Genomic DNA, 20,703 nt, shown 5'->3' with positions numbered 1-20,703 from the left:
ACAAGTTCTCTTTATCTGGGTGCTTTGCTCGTCTCCTTTCCTTCCCTACTGTAGCGCAAGTGAGTGATTGCGGCACGGAATTCCTGAGCGCTTGGGCCTTTTGTTGGGATTGCATCGCTTGAATAGTTTCCGTTCCTCTCCCACCATACTCCACCCCAGTGTAGATCCATTTTATTTATCTGCCGTGTCATCGTTAGACGAGGGGGGGAGCACGCATGGCTGCCCTGGTGCCTGGGGAGTGAAAATGTGACAGGGCTGACAAACAGGCGAGTGTGGACAGACGTTTGTTGTGTCTAGACTGAGGCCCATGAGGCTGTCCTGGTCTTTGGGTAAACTAGTCTCACAGGAAGCACATTGTAAACTTATCATAGTGTTATTGTGCGGGATACATGCTGGGCTCTGCTGTGAACGTGGGGAGTACCCATGTCTTTTACACAACACAAGAAAATAACATTTACACACACATAATGTACTATTCTTTTGATCTTCAGCTTGAAGTTGGGTATTAACTTAAGAAAAGTTAAAGAAGTATAGCTTGTGTGATGTGTAATAATCATAGACTGTATGTCAAAGATGGACACAACCACTATGATGTCACCAGTTGAGTAATTTGTTACACTAATTGTTACGTTGAACTGAAACACATTGTCACATAATTACCAGTTAGCAATATAAACTTACAGGTCCACACACTAATAGAAATCCCTAATTGTAATGAAGACACAGATGGGATGTTTTAGTTTTTATGTATGAATACAAAACTGACAGCACAAAGCAAATCCTTGGCTAGCTTCTTGTTAGACTGCTGTCTGTGCAGACAGACAGTTTTGTTAGCAGTATAATGCAGTTGTTTCACCATCATGATCTTGTCCTTCTGTGCAATAAAAATAAAAGTAAAAAATAAATAAAAATAAAAGTAATATCTGTCTGTGGTGGAATGTCTCCATTCCTCAAAAGCTATAGATCACTCCACCATTTTCCTCCTCCCAGCACAAAAACTGAAATCAGTAATGAAAGTCTACAGGAAGAAAAAAGAACCTTAATCTAATGTAATGCAAGTAATGAAATAATTGTAATGTACTTTCTGAATTTAGTACAGTAACGCATTACATTGTTATTTTAAAAATTCAATTGTTATTTTGTCATTTAAAACAAAACTTGTTGACCTTATTTTGGTTTAAAATGCTAAGTTATGAGCTAACGCTAGCAAGCTAGGTTAGCAAGCTGCATCCATAGATTGAAGGGGTGTGGTGCACAGACATGGAAACAGGATAATTAGCGCTAATTAACAGTCTAATGAAGTACTATAATTCCAACATGTTGGGCATGCTGTAATGCACAGCAAGCATATTATTTTTCAGATAATTGCATTAAAAATGCTCCAGAAGGTGCCAACAAAACAAACACAGCTGCGAGTCCTCTGTTCAGTGACTCTAATTAGCGGAGGTGAAGCCTAGCAAAGGGTGGTGCTTTTCTGCTTGGAGTTTGCGTGTTCGTTGTGTGCCTGTTAGGGCTTCTACCACATACTCCAGCTTCTTCCCAGAGTCCTAAGACATGTATGGTGTTAGTTTAAATGGTAATTCTATATTAGTCTTGCAGTATATGTGAGTGTGAGAGTGAATACAATAGACTGGCAGCCTGTCCAGAGTGTACCCCTCCTCTCATCCTAAGACAGCTGGGAAAGGATCCAGCTTCTTTGCATAATTGCTTTAGGAGATAGATGGATGGATGCGTCTTTAAAAAAGTCACCCATTGTATGAGTGTCGTATTGTAAACAATTAAATAATTTATAGACGCTAAAGTAAATTTTCTATTCTGGCTGTAAAAATGTTACAGCCTCATGTGGCCATTAGAGGAACTGCAGTTTTTGGCACTTTTGTTGGCTTGATGATAATTCATTCAGTGTCACTTGAATTTCTGTGTTAACAGTATAGGTGGCATATGTAACACTTTTTTTTTATTTGTGTGTAGAACAGCTGTTACCGTTAAATACAACTTTAAAGGTTTTCATATATATTGTTTCCAGACGTGCTATTTTTTTTTTTTGTCCCAACACAAAAAGTCCTTTTGCAAATTAAATATTAATTGGTGTCATACTCTATGACTTTGCGTGCGGGATGACAAAAATCAAATTTTCCTGACTAATAAACAGTTTCTGCTGTCATATTCAGACCTCAAGCCCAGCTTATAAAAGGACTCATATATAATGTTAACACCCAAACCTTATCCCACGGGATACAAATTCATCATTTTAGCACTCCATGCACAGGCCTTCCTCAGAGATAGGATGGTGTCAACACAGAAATCTGTCACTTCTCTCCAGCGGAAAGTTGGATTCAGCGTGAGGGCCGACATGGATGCAGTTCAGACTGCTGTTGCACAGATGAAGGGAAACACCCTCCTTCAAAGCCTGTTCCTGGCAAGACAAAACTTTAACTCACGAAAGAACTGTTTGTTTTCTAAAAGCCATCTTTGTCATTTATGCAGTTTATTTCTGAGAGCTAATAAGGACACCAAAATGCGCACCCATAGAACAGCTACAGTCGGGGCAGCTAGTGGCAGGTCTTCACGCTGATTCAGTTTTGTAGTAGGTCAGCAATTTTTGCTGCTTCACTTTCATGCACGCACATGCTCATAAACTCAATTTTTAAAAAAACTCTTTACTTTCCATTTGCAGTTCTTGATATTGTCTGCATATGCTAGTTTCCTGTGCTTTTGGCAGGTCAGGTCAAGTTCAGGTTTGGTGACTCATTTCAGAATGTTTGAGCTTCTCTTGCATTTCATTTAGCCGCAGTTTAATCAGTTTTTTTTGTGTGTAAGATGCAGACAAAAATTTCGTTTATCTCAGTAACCACTAAGTGCCTGAGATTGGAGTCCTCTTTCTTCAGGCAGAGCTCTCTCTCTTCCTTACTGTGTCATGTTATCTTGACCAGAAGGAAACAAGTTAAAAAGACAAAATGGGAGTTGAAGTGACAAGCAGCTGTGCATACCGAAGTCATGTTCATTTTTCAGGGTCAGAACTGGTCCCTGTTATTCTTTTAGTGTTTCATGAAAGCTGCAGTCTCACAAGTGAATATTTCCAAGTGTCAGCTAATGATTTGTACCACAGGCTGTGACCCAAAGAAAATCCGGCATGCCATGTTAGTCAGTTGCCGAAAGAATGGATGGAAGTGTGAATGGATGAAGAGAAAATAGGAAAAGAGTGAAGACCCAAAACGGAGCAGTTCCCACGACCAGAAAATTGCTCAAATTGCTGGTGGCTCTCTTTGTCCCCACCCCTCCAATGCATTCCATGATGAATGGGACATTTAATATTGCGCTGCTTAAGGGTATCACTGGAGTGTATCCTATCTGTCCTTCACTAAACACTAAAACAGCCCTTTTTCTCTGGCAGTGTGGAATTGAGCAACATATTATCAAATGTAGAAGAAAACCAAAAAACTTTGCAAAAGATTTTAACATAATTTTAGACAAGGGTTTTACTGACAAGGTAACTTTAAAATTGCTTTGTTTCTTTGATGCTGGGACATATTTTCAACACATTCTGTGCCACGACCAACACATAAGTTCTGCTTCTTAAGAGAATGTGGTTGTGTATTTTACATATTTCTGAAACCATGAAAACATTTACTTTTTATGACGGCAAACAAGTGGGAATAAACAAACCAATAAAAGAGAAGAGAGCTCATAAAGGCTACTGGTTATACAGTTAGACAGTCAAAGCTGGCATGTGCAGAGGAGGGATAGTGGACGAAGTGGACAAAGGATGCTAAATGTGGAGCTGCCAGACAGGAGAAGAGGAAAATCTCAAAGGAAACTCATGGATGTAATGAAGGAGGAGATGCAGAGGGATAGGGTGAGGTGGAGGCAGTTGATCTGTGTGATTTCAGTAGCGTTTCTGTGGATATAAATATGTATTTTTGTGTGCTAAAGAAATGCTTTGTTTTAACCAGCTCTTAACAGGACTAACTATGGCCACTGAGGCTGTAACAATGTAGTGCTGTGGCACGCTAATACATGCATTGTTGGCTAATATCAGAGTGCAATTCAAAACAACAAAACAGGTTTAAAAATTGAAATGAATATTCACAGTATCACCTTTTCCCTTTTAGTCACTCGCAGACAAATGCAGGAATACAAATGGCTTAACATGCCAGAATTCAATCCCTCTTTATTTTAGTGTTATTTAGCCAGTATTTCAATATTTAATTTGAAATGGTGTCAAAATTCAACAGTTTGAAAAGATCTGCAAAATACGTGCAAATAACTCTACTCTGAATACATTTTACAGCATTTGGACTAACTGTAAGTAACTAAAATGATACAGTGAATGACAGTCAGGTTAAGTTTGATCTTTTCTCCCAGGAGTATGACTATTCCTCTTTAATGGGCCCCTTAGTACTACTGCTCCATCACTTGAAAAGCCAACAAACCGTGCATGTAATATTTCTTGAGGGGCATCCTTCATAACAAGGCTTTCTGACTACAGGATGTCACAGACAGCAACCCCAGTGCATAACTACAATTAAAGTTGAAAAAAAAAAGCTGCAGAATTGCAGATCAGGCATGTAGTTGACAGTGGGAATGTTTCTAGGAATTGTTTTGTGAAAGGTGATGCTCTGAATACTTTTCATTCCTTTTTAAAATGTAGCTAGCGGTAGTTGTTTGTGACATAACACTAAAAATCTATTAACTGCCATCTGTCCTGACTTTCTTTTACGTAGCAGTGTCAGGATAGGTGGATAACAAATACGACCGAAGGAAGACTTTTAGCCGTCTTGTTGCAATGATTTCACACAAAGGCGAGAAGAGACAGATGAGATTTTCTGGCTTTGTGCCGAGCTGATGGATGGAGCGAGAGAGTTCTCATGAGCAAGTGTCATCCAATCTAATCCAGGTGATTAGTCATGCATTCTCCTCTTTCAAGGTGTGAGGCCCATTATTTCTCCCCCCCCTAAACCAGGGGCCAGGTAATGTAATCGCAAAATGAAAAGTATCACTGTTGGTTTCAAGTAACTAGACACACAGATACGCAGACAGTCAGGCACGTACTGTGCTACGTGTATACGAGCAGAAACAATGGCAGCGAGAAGCTCGAGTACACTGTCTGGCCTGAAGGTGACCTCCGCCCCCTCACCCCAATTGGCAAAGCTCAGATATTCATCTGGTCTGAGAAAAATGGGAGAAATATTGTTATGGTGACCGTTCAAAATGTTGATTTAAACATTTAAAAAACTTGAACAGCACATTTCACAGAGGAAGACGCCAAAACACCCGCACGCTATTCGTTCTCACGGAAAGGACCGTGACACAGAAAATACTGCAGTATGTTTTATCTCTTGGGGATGCACTCAAAACCAAAATGGACTGGCTGATTCAGACTCTTCCCTTTGATACTAGAATTGTATTAATGGACAGTTTAAAGTCTGTAACTATTCAACATCACCAGTTTTTTTCATAAATCATGTTACTGGTGTGATTTATTCCTCTGTGGTGTTTGTCCTCTGTCTATTAAAGACATTTGTAGTGTGCTCTGTGTCTTATATACTTCTTTAGAGACAGAGGGGAGAGAGTCTATGTGTGTGTGTGCTCTGCAACTGTTTGCTCTTCAGGACACAGTAAGAGATCAGACAAAACCCAGTTTTCCACCTCTCCGTCACCCTTTCCTTCCATCTTACCACTCGTTTTTTCTCCATATTGTTCTTTGTCCAGTTCAGCTTGTTAACCTTCCTGTTTCTGTGCAGGAATAATGCGGTCCTGTCATCACCTTGTTAAAATCATTCCTCATAACAAAGTGTTATTCATGTGAACTTTATGATTCTGCACTTTTTTGTGGATCCATGCCTATGGAGTGTGTGTGAAGCAGCACAGCAGCAGGGCTAAGCCGAGTGTCTATTTACTGTGATGTGCTTGCTTGCTCGTTTGGCTCTTAGCAGACTGTCATCACAGGGGATCGTTAGTGGAGGGAGATACCAAAGTATGATTAATAACTGTCCTTTCTGTCTCTTGTTTTCACTCCATTTTCTTTGCTTTCCTTTCCCTGTTGCTGTCTCTCTGTGTTACTCCCTCTCTGCTCCCAGAGGACCTGGATGACCTGCGGATGGAGGGTGTGACAGGGCTGGTTCTATCCGGCAGTAAGTTCAGCCAAGGACGCAGCTCCTATCAGCCTGAACCACAGGCCAAAGTTACACTCAACATCTGCTCTAGGTGTGCCAGGTAAATGTTTCTACCTTCTCTTTTCTGGCACAGTGGACGGAGAATATACGCACAGTTCTGCCCCAAAGTTTGAAACGTCCGTGTTTTTACCTCTATAAAACATTAGTACTAATATGTGTGTATATAATCTGTCTTCTCAACAAACCTTTCACAAACATCTTCACACATGCAGTGGTTAATAACATGAATATGTTTTTAAAAGCATTTAATCGTCTTCATCGTTCTCCGTTTGCATTTGTTTCGCATGTCAGCATGGAGCTAGTCAAGTGTCTGGATCGTTTGTAGATTCCATTACAGTCTCAAAATGCCGCTCCATAAAACGTTTTTTTCTGGTAGCAGGGATGAACGGTGTTCCCTGTGGGAGCTGTCAGACAAGTAAAGATTTTAAGCTACGATGTGTACTACTCTATTACAAGACCAAATCAAACTGGTTCTCCTTAGAACTGAAAGAAAAAGCGAGGCTCAAGGGCACAACTGAGCAAAAGAACAACACAATCATTATAATACATCAGAATAGTTAGTTTGAAAAACAGACGTTTCATTTTTTTCAGCTTGCAACTTCATTTAATAGAACCAAAAAAGCCAGACTGTAGGGGTTGGTGAAAGGAGTAGTATACACCTCTGCATGAAGTCACGTGTTTTTGGAAATTTTTTTCATGGATTAACCTTTTCTTAGAAAAAGAATAGGCTGATGAATTTTACAATGATAGATTATTTATGACTAATGATAAATGATAGGATTGATACTTTGTTTCTATCCTCTAAGTTCAGTACATAGCCCGCTGAATGTGTAAAATAATTGCCTTGGATGAAAGAAATATACCTCAAACATGAACTATGGAAAAAAACTTCATCTCATAAATCATGACACACTGCTCTCCCGTACATAAGGTGCGACATTGGTATTGGTACGACATGGTCCTGGGTCTGTGTTTGTGTTGCTGGTTAATTAATATTCTTTGATTTAGTGTTATTCATGGTTCAGTTTCCTTGCTTTTCCATTTGTATTTCTAGTTCTCTTAGTTATTTTCTGCTTTGGTTATATTTATACATTCTAGTTTTTAGGGTTTTGTTACTGTGTCTCACACCTAAACATCCTTGTCTTTATGTTTCTCCTGTGTCTGTTTTGTGTGCTCTCTTTCTGTCTCCCCAGTCGGTCATGTTCCCATGTCTGTCTTCCCTGGTTCCACTGTCTAGTCCGTGTCTTAGTGTATGTTTCATGTTTCATGTTTTATTTTGATAGTCCCTTGTCCAGGGTTCAGCGTGTTCAGTTTTGCGTGTCTTTGCGTCTGATTAGTTCAGGCTGTGTTTCCTTCCTGTTTCCCACCGTCTCGTTATCCACTGTGTATTTAGTCCTCTGTCTTCCTCTGCCTGTTGTTGAATTGTTTGTTCAGCCACCCTGCTCATCTTCCCCCATGTTTACAAGTCTCAGGTTTTTCATGTCTCAGGTTTCAGGTCTTCATGTGCCATGCACTTAGTATTTAGTTGTTTTCCCAGTTTAGGTTTTTGTTGGTTTACTCTTTGTCTCCCTTTTGCTTTTTGTTTGCCTTTCATAGAGCCGTAAATAAAGGCTCGCTTTTAGTTCCTGTCCGTCTCCAGAGTCTGCCTTTGGATCCACTCTCTCTCCACTCCTCGTCTGTCTCTAGTGTTATTTACAACATTTTTTGAGTTTTGTAATAATATAAAACAGCTTTCCTTAAGAAAGTATAACCAGTTGAGAAGACTTGTTCTTTCTAGTAGTTAGGTAAATAGATTAATGCTGTTGCGATAACTGCTTATCTTAGCTTAAAGACTGGAGGCAGTAAATAGGTGACAAATAGCTGTTTTTCCAGGATTATGTTAAATTATTGCCCAAATCCAGGAAATTGCTCAGCTCTTAACCCCACGCAAAGTCACACTTACTGTTTTTTTTACTAGATAATCTCCTCATCAAAGTCTCAGCAAGAACTGAAACAAATTCATCTCCCGACTGAAATGCTAAACAATTTCTGTAAATTTTCCTCTACAGTTCATTTGTCAAAACTATACCGTAGCGCCTGCTGCATCCATTTTTTTCTTTCAAACATCCAACACTTCTTTCTTATCCTTTTCTTACCCTCCATTTCCTGTCTCTGCATTTGTATTAGAGGTAGCAGAGAATAATATCATATCTGAAGTCCATTCCAGTGTTGCTTGTTTTCACAAATCAGCTCTAGCGAGGATAATTGTCTCCATTATCACCCTCTCTCTTGTTATCACAGTTTTTCTCCTCAGACACATTTCCTGTTTCCCTCAGATTCACATCGTCAGTCTGGTGCTCAGATTTCTGAGTTTTGGGTGTGATACCGTAGGCAGGTGTGGGCAAAACTCTTCCTTGATGCCAGTCAAAGATAAACGGTATCTTCTTGATGAGACGCCAGGCACAAATCTGCCTGCACAGCCTCCACTGGTTGGGGTCTGGAATTTGTTTGTTTCAAACTCTTCTTTCATTCATGCAGCTTATCAGTTTCGTTCCACACGCAGGCTGCGGGTTGTTGTCAAAGGTTTGTGCAGGAGGATGAAGGCTATCGCTGGATTTTTGTTGGCAGTTTATCGACTTGATGTTTTTAAGCGAGTTGTTTATACCTTTTGTCCCATGGTGGAATTAGTGGCAAAGCAAAGCAGCATCTGTATCTGGAGTCATTTTTGGCTCTTGTGAAGGTTTTTTTTTTTTTGTTACTGAAATGTCAAACATCTGTTCCCTTTCTCTGTCTTCCTTTATCCTTTCGGCTGAGGCCAAATTCTTGTTTTGTCCTCTTTAACCTGACCACCGAATCTTTCCCAAGTTTTATTGGCAAAGGAGCTGTGGTCTTTCAAAGTCATTTTTGGGTAGTCTAAGGGCCATAAACAGATCAGTAAGCTGGAAAAGTGCTGCACGCATGGCTTGCCCTTTGTGCTGTTTTGAGAAGACAGATTTCTCAAATTAGGGTTGTGCAGAAGTTCATACGTGCACAGACTCAGGTATTCATGGATGCACACATAAGGCAGCCTGGACACAGGTTTCAAACTGTCTACTTTTACCTTGATGAGATTCGCTGAAGCTTTAAAATTGTTCTTCAGAAAACTAACACGTGCATCTGTCCTTCAGCATCAGTGAGACTTATTGAGAGATGTGACCTTGCAGTACTGCTCATGTTAGTTCATTTTAGTATTGACATGACTGAGGGGAATCTTTGCAATATTTTATAACTCACACAAAGATACCAGAGGCTTGCTTGGCTCAGCAGGGAACTGTGAACACTGGCCCAAGCTGGATAAGCATTCCTCACATACCCGTCACCCCTCAGTCAGACACATTCGAATCCAGCTTCCCTTGTGTTTTTTTTTACAGGTCAGTGAGGTCTATCAGTCTGCGCAAATGAGACCGAACCACTTGGCTCTACCATGCACTACCCCAAACCAGGAAATAGTGACACCTAATTTCACACCCACAGTGTGAAGGCGATAACTCGGTTCCCATTTGGGCACCATAATAAGAACAAAATGTCAACTTTGCATTGCAGGATCGCTTTTCTCTTTGAACTCACTGACCCCGTATTGAAACCGATCCCTGACTTCTAAGACACCTTCCCTTGCCAACGTCCTTTTCCGTCCTTTCTGTCCAGACACTGGCCACACCACCAAATGCTCCAGTCAGCCAGTGTGCCTCTTAACCAGCAGTGGCAGGTCTGAAAACATGCAGCTTCCAGTGGCTCTCTGCTGGTTGGTTGAAGTGCAAAATGCTGTGTGGCCTGTGTGTTGTGGCCACGTTTCTGCCTTTTGGGCTATAACTGTGGTCACACCAACATTTCATCCACCTCCCTTATTGGCCTGATCAGTTCATTTAAAGAGCATGTACTCCCGCCACAAAATCTCCTGTGTGCAAACGCATCCCAGATCTTAGGCCTGCTCTGAAGTAGCTGGCAGTGCGGTTTTAAGGAAATGGATAGATTTCCACAAACTTCTTTTGGACTTGTCGTTCTCATTAAATTAATTGCTTTCATATCAGGAATGCACTAGGGGAATTGTAGTCAAGACTTGCGGCTATGAGTAGCTTTTGTTCAGAGAATGGGAAGGCCTTTTGATAGTCATCTTGGGTACTTTTAATGGTCTTATAAAGACCATTAAAGAGGGGGGGGGAGACGAGGAGAGGGATGTCTAAAGAAGGAAAGAAATAGAATACACTTTAAGAAGTTGCGCTGTGCCTTTAGTCTCGATGTAGAGGTAGAAACAAGGAGGCCCTGCAGCTGGGAATGCAGCTGTGCCATAAAGGCATAGGGATTGCTTTCCTTTCTCTTCAGCTAATGGTTGCTCTCATGACATGGAAACAGTATGAGGTATAAAGAATTTGATGCCAACATGGTGCGTGCACAAATTTGACATATGATGTGATTTACAGTTACAGCTATAGTGAGTATATAGAGCATTTTAGAAGAGCATAAATGCATTTAAATAGCATTTTTCTCTTCTTGCTGAAAGGTGAAACGAGAAAAGGCTGTTTGTCTTTCATTTGCAGTTTACTTCACTATCTCTGGGCAGCCCAAATCTTTTGCTACCTTAAGACAGCCAAATCTGTCAGACCCACTTCCCTTTCAGTCCACGGTGTTATCTTTAAAAAAAAAGCAATAGGGGCTTGGAACACATTCTGATAAAAAACAGTAACTGAATGATGTCAGGGAAAAATAGTAGCTGCGTGTGGGTTTTTATTTTTTCTTCTTCATCTTCAGTTTTATGTTTTTATAAGCATAGGGATAGTGGAGGTGCTGCTGCCTGTGTACACATCGTCTATTCGTGCATTACTGTCGTTTCTTCATTATTATTCATATTTAATTTCAGCAAAAACCAAAAAGTTTGTGACCTGAAACCGACCTCCGTGCCGATCCAGATTTTGCCGAACGTTTCGCTAAACATTTCCTCATTGTATCATCACCTCAGACTGATTGAGGCTGGCTTGTTTTTTTGTTATCTGACTTTCAATGTCCAAACATGCGCTGCAGTGCAAGTTTATGTTGTGTGTTGTTTTCCAGGTTGCAGGGAGACACACTATCAGACAGCAGATCAGAAGAGGAGCATAGGCCACACATATCTGAACAAGCTGTACCTGATATATCTTGTAAGTTGCAGTTCATACTTAATATATAAAATCTTTATGCCGTTTCATTCTGCTTTATCCTTCCTTTTTCCCTCGTTTGTGCGTATCGTCTGGAGCAGCTCCTTTGCCCGGGTTGGACACAGTGGCGGGACGACTCCAGGAATGCGACACCTTATCTCAGATGTCAGGCTCTGTAAGTGTCCTCCCTACATCCATCACCAAACAATTAAGATCGCTTTACAACCATCAATTACCTTGTCGCTCTCTCCTCCTCGACTGCTATTGTCTCAAAACCACCTCGAGCCCCTCGTTAACAGAACAAGGCCCGAGTAAAAGTGATCCATCTTCATGTGGGGATTTCAGCTTACACAACAGCTGATAGCGCTAAACAGCCCCAATTAAAACTCTCCCTGCATCACTTTGCTTGCCTTTCACAGCTCTTGTGTGCAGTTTGAAAGGAATACACGAAAAGAATATCGAGCGACGTAACAGCCGCAGGAGATTTAGATGGGTTTGATAATGGATCTAAATATTTCTGGGTTACAGTAGGTACACAAAGGTTTGTTGAATAGCAAAGTGGCGTGATAAACCTCAGACGCTTCAGGGAAGAAATCTATAGTGGCCTTACGTGGCGCACACCAGACTCAGTCAAAGGCACATGCTGTTAATAAAGCGTTCAGCTAAGACGCCGGTACCTTTGTATAATTACCTCTCCGAAAAGCCAATACCTTTTTTTTTTTAAATATAATTGCCCAATCTAAGTGTTAGACAAGGCTTTTTACTGCTTTTTTTTAAGAACGAAAGGAGCCAGTGCAGTGCTCCGTGTGTGGAGCAGATGCAGAGAGGCTCCAGACTAACTGGGAGCAGACCTTTAGAAACTGAAGGACTAAAGTAGTCGGAGCTCTGACGGATTTAGCCAAATACAATAGCCTCCATCCTGAAACTGTAGACATTTGGACCTTAACATGCCAGTCACACTAATTCCCAGCATTTTACAAGTGTTTTCTTTGACACAACGCACAGAAGGATTTAGAACCGAAAAGCTGAGGCTTGACCGCAACCAGCACAGAGTAACAGAGTTTTAATAAATCTGGAAGAGTTAAGTCGATCAATTTAGCCTGTGCCTTTTATTTCTCCTTTCCAATGACCTTCACATCCACATTTAACCACTAGTTTGTAGCTGTGCGCAACAAGGGATTAGACACTCCATCCTGCCGCTACACTGCAATCTTCACAGGTTAAGCCTTGTCTGGCAACTTAGAGAACAGTGCGCTAATAGGTCCCATATGGACTCTGCAAGTGCAAATATCTCCTGTAACCTATAGTGCTGCAAGTAACCGTGCTTGTTTTGTGCTTAATTGCTTATATTTGGCCCTCTTCGAAAGGCAAATGCAATTTGTAATAGCTTGTAAGTTCAGCTAGTCGTCCAGGGGCTTGTGGAGTAAAATGACTAAGCAGTGTGGAAATTTTTTTTTTTCTTTTATGGTTTATTCGGCGGGAGGTGGGGGGTAGGAGTACAAATAACTCGAATAAAGTAATGAATGAAAGTGTAATGAAATCTTATGTCTTTGCACAGAGTAAAGACATAAGATTTCATTACGCTGGTAGAAAAGTGTCTTGGTGCTTCCTCTCTTGTCGCAGTGGTCATTGCATTTTTCTTTTATTTTTTTTTGGCTCTTAAAAGTTTGAAGACATATTTTATTATTAGCATTTACAACTGTCCATAAATAAAGTAGAGCCCTGTATTGTAGACAAGCCCTGGTTTGGGCAGTAAATGCCCTGGAGATGTTGGAAAGTAAACACTCTTAACGGTTATCATTATTAGTCTCTGCCAGCTCCCTTTAGGTGATAATTGCCCCATAAAGACAAATTCTTTCCTAAAGCAATAGCCAGGCGTAAATTCCCCCCAAAATTCTCCCACTTTCCTTTGTAACTCTTAAGTGATATGTGTTAATCAGATTTGCTCTGAGTGGTATGGGTGTTACCATCGTAAAATATGCCAAGGGAAACTGCTCACTTGTATGCTGGAAATAAGATAATTAGTGTGATGCAGTGCTGTGTGTGTGAGAGATGCGAAGCAGAACCGTTATGAGGGTTTATTTCTGTTTCCGAAGGAATCTTGGCTGTATGGCTTTTTATATTTGGCAGCAGTCTGCTCCCCACACCTCCACAGACACGCATGTATGGTTGTCATCTGAGCAAATCGCACAGCGTAGCCACACGAGGCAAGTGCTGGTGTAATCTGCCAAAAGCTTTGTTTTGGATTTACAGGATTTTCTGTTTTTCTTTATTTGCCTGTGCACTAAAATGATTTTCGCTTACAATGATGGAGAGATTTCTGTTAGGGAATTTCTTGTAATAGATCCATCTATCTATTTTTCCTCCATTTTTCCAGTTTAGAGTCATGGGAGATGCTGAAACCTCGCCTAGCATCATAGGACAAGAAGCAGTGTACATCCTGGAGAGTCTGTTGCAGGCTAATACGTTGAAGCACTTTCACATCTTTAACATTTTCTTTTTTAAAGTTTTGGGAAATGAACTCCAAGATGTCACACATACAAAAACTAATCTTTTGTGTTATGGCACACTGATTCTAAGGCTTCAGCTAAATTTTGAAGTACAGTGCAGTAAAAATATATTTTTTCCCGCAGACTCTTGTAAAGACTCATCTCATTTGCACTTCTATTGACACTCGTTGTTTTTCTCTGATTTAAGAACAGGCAGTGTGTCATAAAGTCGGTCTTTGGAGCACTTGAGTAAAAGCCTAACTGTGTTATTGTCAATATCCTGTCTGCTTTTGGCTGTGGTTGGATGAGTGAGCCTCTGAGCTCTGTATGCAAGTCCATAAAATCCATTAGGTGATTCTGCTATAAGCCAAAACAACAGGAATTCATTAAAAGTGTGAGTGCTAACTCTCACATCCCATATTCTCCCACAGCCATGCAACTTAGATGGGGCTGCAAAAGCAAAGTGAGTTATTTAGAAAACCTGTAATAAATTCATTTTCTTAGTGTTAAGCTTAGCTGATTAATCCATGTAAAGATATGACAGAATATGTGACCCACTTTTTGTTTCTTTCCACTTCAGATAATTCCCCAGAATACACAAGACTTTTCAGCTGTACAGCACTGACGCATCACTACACCTGATTCTATAAAAAACACAGGACTGGCTGGGTACTCGTCAGTATTTAATGCACTGGCTTACCAGAGCTTCAACCCTGAGGCCCGATGACATAAAGGGTTCATGAGGCTCGAGATGAAAATTCACAGAGAGAAAAATGTCATGCTTCACTTTATGCTGAGTTTCTTTTGGCATGTGATACCCGTTTTAAGTCTGTATGTCAGCTCTCACTATGCCCAGATTAATCTCACACCAAATAAGGGTCCGCAGAGTGTCTTTCATGCAGCAGGTCTACTTTACACCACCTGGCACACAGTTTTTTGTGCGAGCGCACTGCAGAGAGAGCTCAGGCCAAGCTCCTCGTTGTTGGCTTCTGGCAGGAGCTCGATCGTTGATAGTTATAACCAAGGAAGCTTTTTCAAAATTAAAAACGAGTATGAAGGAAACGAGGTACAGACAAGGCTAAAGTCGGTGGTTATCTCCTGCTGCTGCTGAAGTAGCAAAGGATGTGACTGATCCAAAACTTCATGTTAGCAAAGAAAAGGGTGAAAAGAAGAGGGCTGTTTTGTAGGTTGCTGCTTTATTGCGCTATGAGCTTGTAACAGCTTTTTGGCCTTTAATCACTAAACTAAACCTGACACCCTCGGTGATCCCGGCCTGTGTGTGGCAGGAATTTTAAAGATGTTTCTTTATTTCACAGACATGTCATTTTGCAAGTGCTAAAACATGACTATGTAACAAAATTGTTATTACAGCTTGACTGATATAGATTTTTTTAGATAAATACCGATATTTGGCGATTTAAAAAATCTGGAATTCCTCTATGACTGCTGATATTTTTTTTCTCTCAGACATACAAGACAAATACATTTTACTAAAAATCTCATGTGTAGTTCTTTATGTACTTCTTTACCCTCTGCCCAACTAACAGTCGGTTGTCTTTGTGGCGTTCCACGTGCGTGTCTTGCGAACAGGTAACAAAGTGCCCTCTGGTGGCCAAACTGTGTAATGCCAACACCCATAACATGGTTGTTTCTCCTGTCTCTTCTTAAATTTTTACGTCTCATTAATCAGCTTTCATAAACGCTAATACTTCATCCATCCATCCATTCGCTTCCGCTTATCCTTTTCAGGGTCGTGGGAGGCGCTGGAGCCTGTCCCAGCTGTCATAGGGCGAGAGGCAGGGTACACCCTAGACAGGTCGCCAGTCTGTCACAGGGCTAACACAAAGAAAGAGACAACCATTCACACCTATGGGCAATTTAGATTGATCAATTAACCTATCCCCACTAACTGCATGTCTTTGGACTGTGGGAAGAACCCACGCAAACACGGGGAGAACATGCAAACTCCACACAGAAAGACCCCGGCCTGATGGTGGAATTGAACTCAGGAATTTCTTGCTGTGCAGCAACAGTGCTAACCAGAGCCATTCATATTCATTCATTCATATGTCATCAAGTAGCAGATGGCAGCCGACAAAATCAGCCTGCAAATAAATCAGTCAGCTTCAGCTTTTTATGACACAGAAAGAACTATGATATATCTCCTGATGATTAAAGCTCAAAGCTATATCATGAAGATAAACTTTTGTTTTACTTCTTAAACATAGTAAAGTTATTGCACCAAAAAAAAAGAAAAGAAAAGCTGATTCTAAGGTGGTTTGGTGGGAACATTTGACTTCAAATTTAGTAGATTTTATATGGAGTGATCCACTTGTGTTTAAGGAGAACTGCAGTACCTTTAGTGCAGTCCACTAAAGGTACTGTGGTAGTGACGTACACTAAACATCCAAACACTCGTAATAGCAAATCCTATCAGCCAGAGCATTTATAACCCAAAGGAGCCCCAATACTTCAAGTGAAGCAGTTAAAAGCCTCAAATAATAAGCTGAAATGAGAGATGATCAAATAGTGTGTCTCGGTGCAAGGTCCTGTGTGTGTTTTGTGTATATTAGTCCCTATGCAACCCAGGCCTGACCACAACAAGAGTCCATCAATTGTGCTCGCAAAGCCAGCAGTACGCTCAAACCCCTGTGACTGCATGCACACACCCCCGGCAGTCCTTGTTGTGTGGAGGGGCCATGTTGGACCAAACCCCAGATTGCGGTGATTATTACTGCTGACCACACACGTATAGCTCCACACATGCAGGCTATAAAATATTTGACTCTAGACGTCTATCCTCTCTCTTTCTGTCTTGTTTGCTCTCAACATGGAATCAATTTTGTAAGAAACAAGACCCATGTTTGTTAGTTAGCCAGAAGTTTTACCAGAAGGGTTTCCCCTTTTCTCTTTAAGCTTTCTTTAGTTTTATCATAGTGGGAGGGAGATCATACCAGTTTTGCACCACTGACATTAATACACTATAAGTCATTGCAAAATCGCTTTTTATTTGGCAAATGAAAAGCCATTCCTTCCTGTCTTTTCGGCCGCTAGGATTAAAATATCGCACGTCGTGCACTGTTTGTTATAAGAACAATAGATGCTCTAAACCATGGCTAAATGAAACCACTCTCCATCATTCTGTTGTTTCGTCTCACTGTGTAATCAAGTCCATTTTGTGCCCCAACATCTCCTGTGTAGCATTTTTGTTTTGTACATGATTTTCAAATATGCCATATTGATACACGATTACATCTTCCAGGTGACTTTGTTAGTATGACGTCACTAAACCCAATGAAATAACAGTCATATTTTCATTGCACTGTCTGTTTGTTTATTGATCTTGTCTGATGAGGTGAATTTCTTACAGGCTTGCTTGGTTTTCCTGGTCTTTGGGACTGTGGAGTCCCATCAGCCTCGGCCTCCAGTCTGCTGTCTCCAGGATATATGGTCCTGATTACCGCAGAGCTTTAGAACTCAATGCAGATGTTGCGTTGTAGATGTTGCTAATAATAGTTGATCTATTGTATATCAAAAGCTTTTATAAAACCGAGCTCTTTAATAAGGCACTACGATAAATTTGATCTTTGATATAATCAACTTGGACTTTGGATATCCGAAGCACCGGGGCTTTAAAATGTAACGACGTAAAGTCCACTTAAAATTGGGAATCTGTTGGTGGCCTTGTTTGCCAGAGCTGAGTATAAAAGGCAAGAGGAGGACAGTGTGATGTCATGCTGTTGGATTTAGGGAGATACCACCAATGAGAAAGAAATAAAGCTGGGGAGGGGATTGACTTGTAGCACTCAACCCGCCTTGCTGCTTTATGAGGACTGTAATTAAAGATTGGCTTGGGTGTTGTGGTTCTACGACCACAGAAGGCCTTATGTATCTGACAGGCATGAAGATCAATGCCATGGATCCTGGGAATGATCTTCTGTCATTTATCAGAGGATGGCAGCTTCCCTTGTTTTTCACTACACCTACTCTTTAAGCATTGCAGTCCTCTTTGAGGGGAGCTTAACTTGTTACTGTAGAACAAACTGAGTTAACCTCCCCTTTGTGCAAGAATACTAAAATGTTAAGAGAGTCTTCTTATAATAGAGTGTATTCCTTCCTGTGCATATACTGGGATTTTTGGCTGCTTGTTACCTAGCAGGTCGCCACAGCCCATGGATCTGCATATTTTTATATTTCTGATTTTGCACAGATTTTACAACAGATAACCTTCATGATGCACTCTTCCCATTTATCCGGGCATGGGACCTGCATTAGGAGTATGGCGACCCCCTGAGTTTGTGTTCCAGACAGGGGATTTTCCTTTTGCAGGACGAATGTGTTAAGAACTACACCTCTTAACCCAAAAGGACAATCCCAATGCAAAAATCTGATCAGTGAATTTTTTTTTATTTTCTTCTTCTTCTTCTTTTTATAAAAAGGCTATTTTGTCTGCCCACCTTTATGTTTGATGGTTGCCAGTTTTTCACTCCTTCATTATTCACACAGTTCTTCTCAGTCGCTCTTTGCTGCAGAGGTTTTATCACTGAAGATCTCCAAAGGATCTGTTTGATTTTAGTGAGAGGACACGCTTATCCAGCTCATAGTTTTCCCCGTAAAGATCCTTGTCCCCTGTGCGTTTGTGAACACCGTCGTGTTGTAAAATTCCTTTCCTCTTGAGCTTCTTGTGGCTGCCCTGAATGAAAACACCATTTAGTATTCAGTTGCCCTGACCGTCCATGCACCTTTGACATTCACGCAGTCCCATAACATTACACTCACACATCCTTGTTTCATGCACTCCTCTGTGGTGTTATTGGCCAGGTTCACACCAGACATGCTGGAAACCATCAGATCCACACAAATTTATTTTGGTTGTAACTGACCAAAGCGTGTTCTGCACTTCATCAGGCTTCTTTTCTCATCCTTCGGCCAAGTTAAATCTTGCAGTTTTATGAGTAATGGCTTTTTTGAGGTTGACTTTATCCAGTGTCCGTCGCGGCGCCCGACACCACCAGATATTCTTCTCGCCGAATCAAAAGCATTTGCTTGTCTTTTTTCCAAATAGGAGGTTTGTGTGAGGTCACCAACTCCATCTTCCGTTACTGGTAACACGGCTCTTCCTACACTCCCATTCACACTGTTTATTTTTTACCACACTCAGCTATGTTGCATTAGATATAACCCAGGAGGAAAGTGTGTGTTCACAGGTGTTCTTTTATAACCTTGTTCAAGCAATTATCCTCAACTAGGATTTCATGTGGAATCGGTTTGGTTCCAGTGGTCACAGGTGTTCTGACATTTGTTCTATTAAAGTTGGACTTTGTGGCTTGTGTTTTATGTTCGTAGTCTGTCGTGCATAGGATCAAGTACCTCGCACTTCAAAATAAAAATCATAAAAATTATAGCAAGATGTTTTCATTTTGAACTATTTCACTGTTTTAGTGATATTGCGCAGCCGTGTGCTCGGGTTTTGCTGTGAAGGGATTATCCCAGGATTGTCTTTAAAGACCGCTGGAAGCCTCTCTCTATGTATATCACCAGATGTCTCCAAACCTCACTCTGTGTCAGCACTTTGTCTAGTCAGCTCTGTCTCCCATTAAGTGCTTAGCACATCAAATGATGTAAGTGCTGGCATCAGAGGTATCATAACTTATCTAGTGTAAACCAAACTTACAGGAGGTGGAATTACGGCTGACAGGTTTTATTGTTCACCTGTGCTTGGAGCTCATGTACGCTCGGTCCACTGACTTAACAGATCATCTGGCCACTTGCGTCCTATCAAAGGAAAAAAAAATAGGAGGATTAAGCATGCTGCCATTAAAGAACTTGGCAAAGTTTAGACTGTCTAACAGGTCAAATCACACACTTGGCCATGATTGGTACGAGCAAAATAGGCCAAACACAGCAACTACACATAAGTGATCCAATCTGCCTTTTTATTTCTTTCATTTCATATGCTTTAGAATATGATCATCTCTATTTAAAAAAAAAACTCTGGAAACTATTCAAAGTGGCTGATTTATTGCTCCGTAACTGGCAGCGCGAGATTTGCTGCTGCCAGGCTCGCTGCCAGCAGACTGGTGTGCATACACGCTCCTATAGATTTACTGATAGTTACACAAAAATGCTCTGAACCACTACTGACTGTCTAGCACCCTGCACTCAGTTAACACAGTGCACTCCATGATGTATGCTTTCATCTACACTTGCTGTGGTTTCTTGTGTTTTTCTTGAGCTCGTAAAATAATAATTGGCTCTTTTTTTCCCCCAGCAGATATGGCTCAGATATTTCCAGCAAACGCTGAAAATTATATAAAGAGTTAATTGAAGGGTCTTTCTTCTAATGTGACTTTTTCTCTCTTTCTGTTTTCCTTGCTAACTAGCGTCAGGCTGTCTGGGAGGCTGATCTGAAGGCTGTGAGAGGTGGGAGCTCTGTCGGGCAGACGGGCCTGCTACTGGGCGACTCCCTCTTTTCTAAAGAGCTGGAGAACATGGGCAAACAGCTTGCTGGTAGGCAGTTGTATGTGTATGTTTGCATGCTTTATGTGTGTGTGCGTCTGTATGTGATATTAGCTATAATGATGAATTGTGAGACTGAGGCAGATCAAAAAGCCTTCTTTCTTTGAAAGCAAAAACACTGTGCCCGCATGCACACATGCAGGCATACAAAGCTATAGAGTCTTATATAACTGAAGGGGATTTAGATAGCACTTGAGGGGTGGGGGGGCTATCCAGTAAAAGAATACACAGCTTTTGGTGGAAGGAATTTCCTGGTTAATTAAAAACTAAGACTTATGGAGCCCTGGATTAGCCAGAAAAAGAAAAAATGAGCCATTTTATTACATCGTATAAAGGTTTTAGCATGTTTTGATTAATTCATTCTCTTGCTTT

The 20,703-nt window shown here is 41.0% G+C and overlaps 1 protein-coding gene across 1 annotated transcript in view; it reads left to right on the top strand.

The window, feature by feature from the left end:
• cunh8orf34 (chromosome unknown C8orf34 homolog) overlaps positions 1-20,703 on the top strand; it is a 70,530-nt gene that overhangs the window by 34,351 nt on the left and 15,476 nt on the right. Inside the window, exons 8-11 of the mRNA XM_005722588.1 lie at positions 6,081-6,216; positions 11,241-11,326; positions 11,425-11,498; positions 20,196-20,322. Coding sequence (XP_005722645.1) covers positions 6,081-6,216; positions 11,241-11,326; positions 11,425-11,498; positions 20,196-20,322 — 423 coding nt within the window. The remainder of the gene's footprint in view (positions 1-6,080; positions 6,217-11,240; positions 11,327-11,424; positions 11,499-20,195; positions 20,323-20,703) is intronic.

This window comes from Pundamilia nyererei, unplaced genomic scaffold, assembly GCF_000239375.1.
Source record: "Pundamilia nyererei isolate P.nyererei 1_Seehausen unplaced genomic scaffold, PunNye1.0 scaffold00007, whole genome shotgun sequence".
Lineage (NCBI taxonomy): Eukaryota > Metazoa > Chordata > Actinopteri > Cichliformes > Cichlidae > Pundamilia > Pundamilia nyererei.
This window is presented reverse-complemented; position numbering and strand designations above follow the sequence as displayed.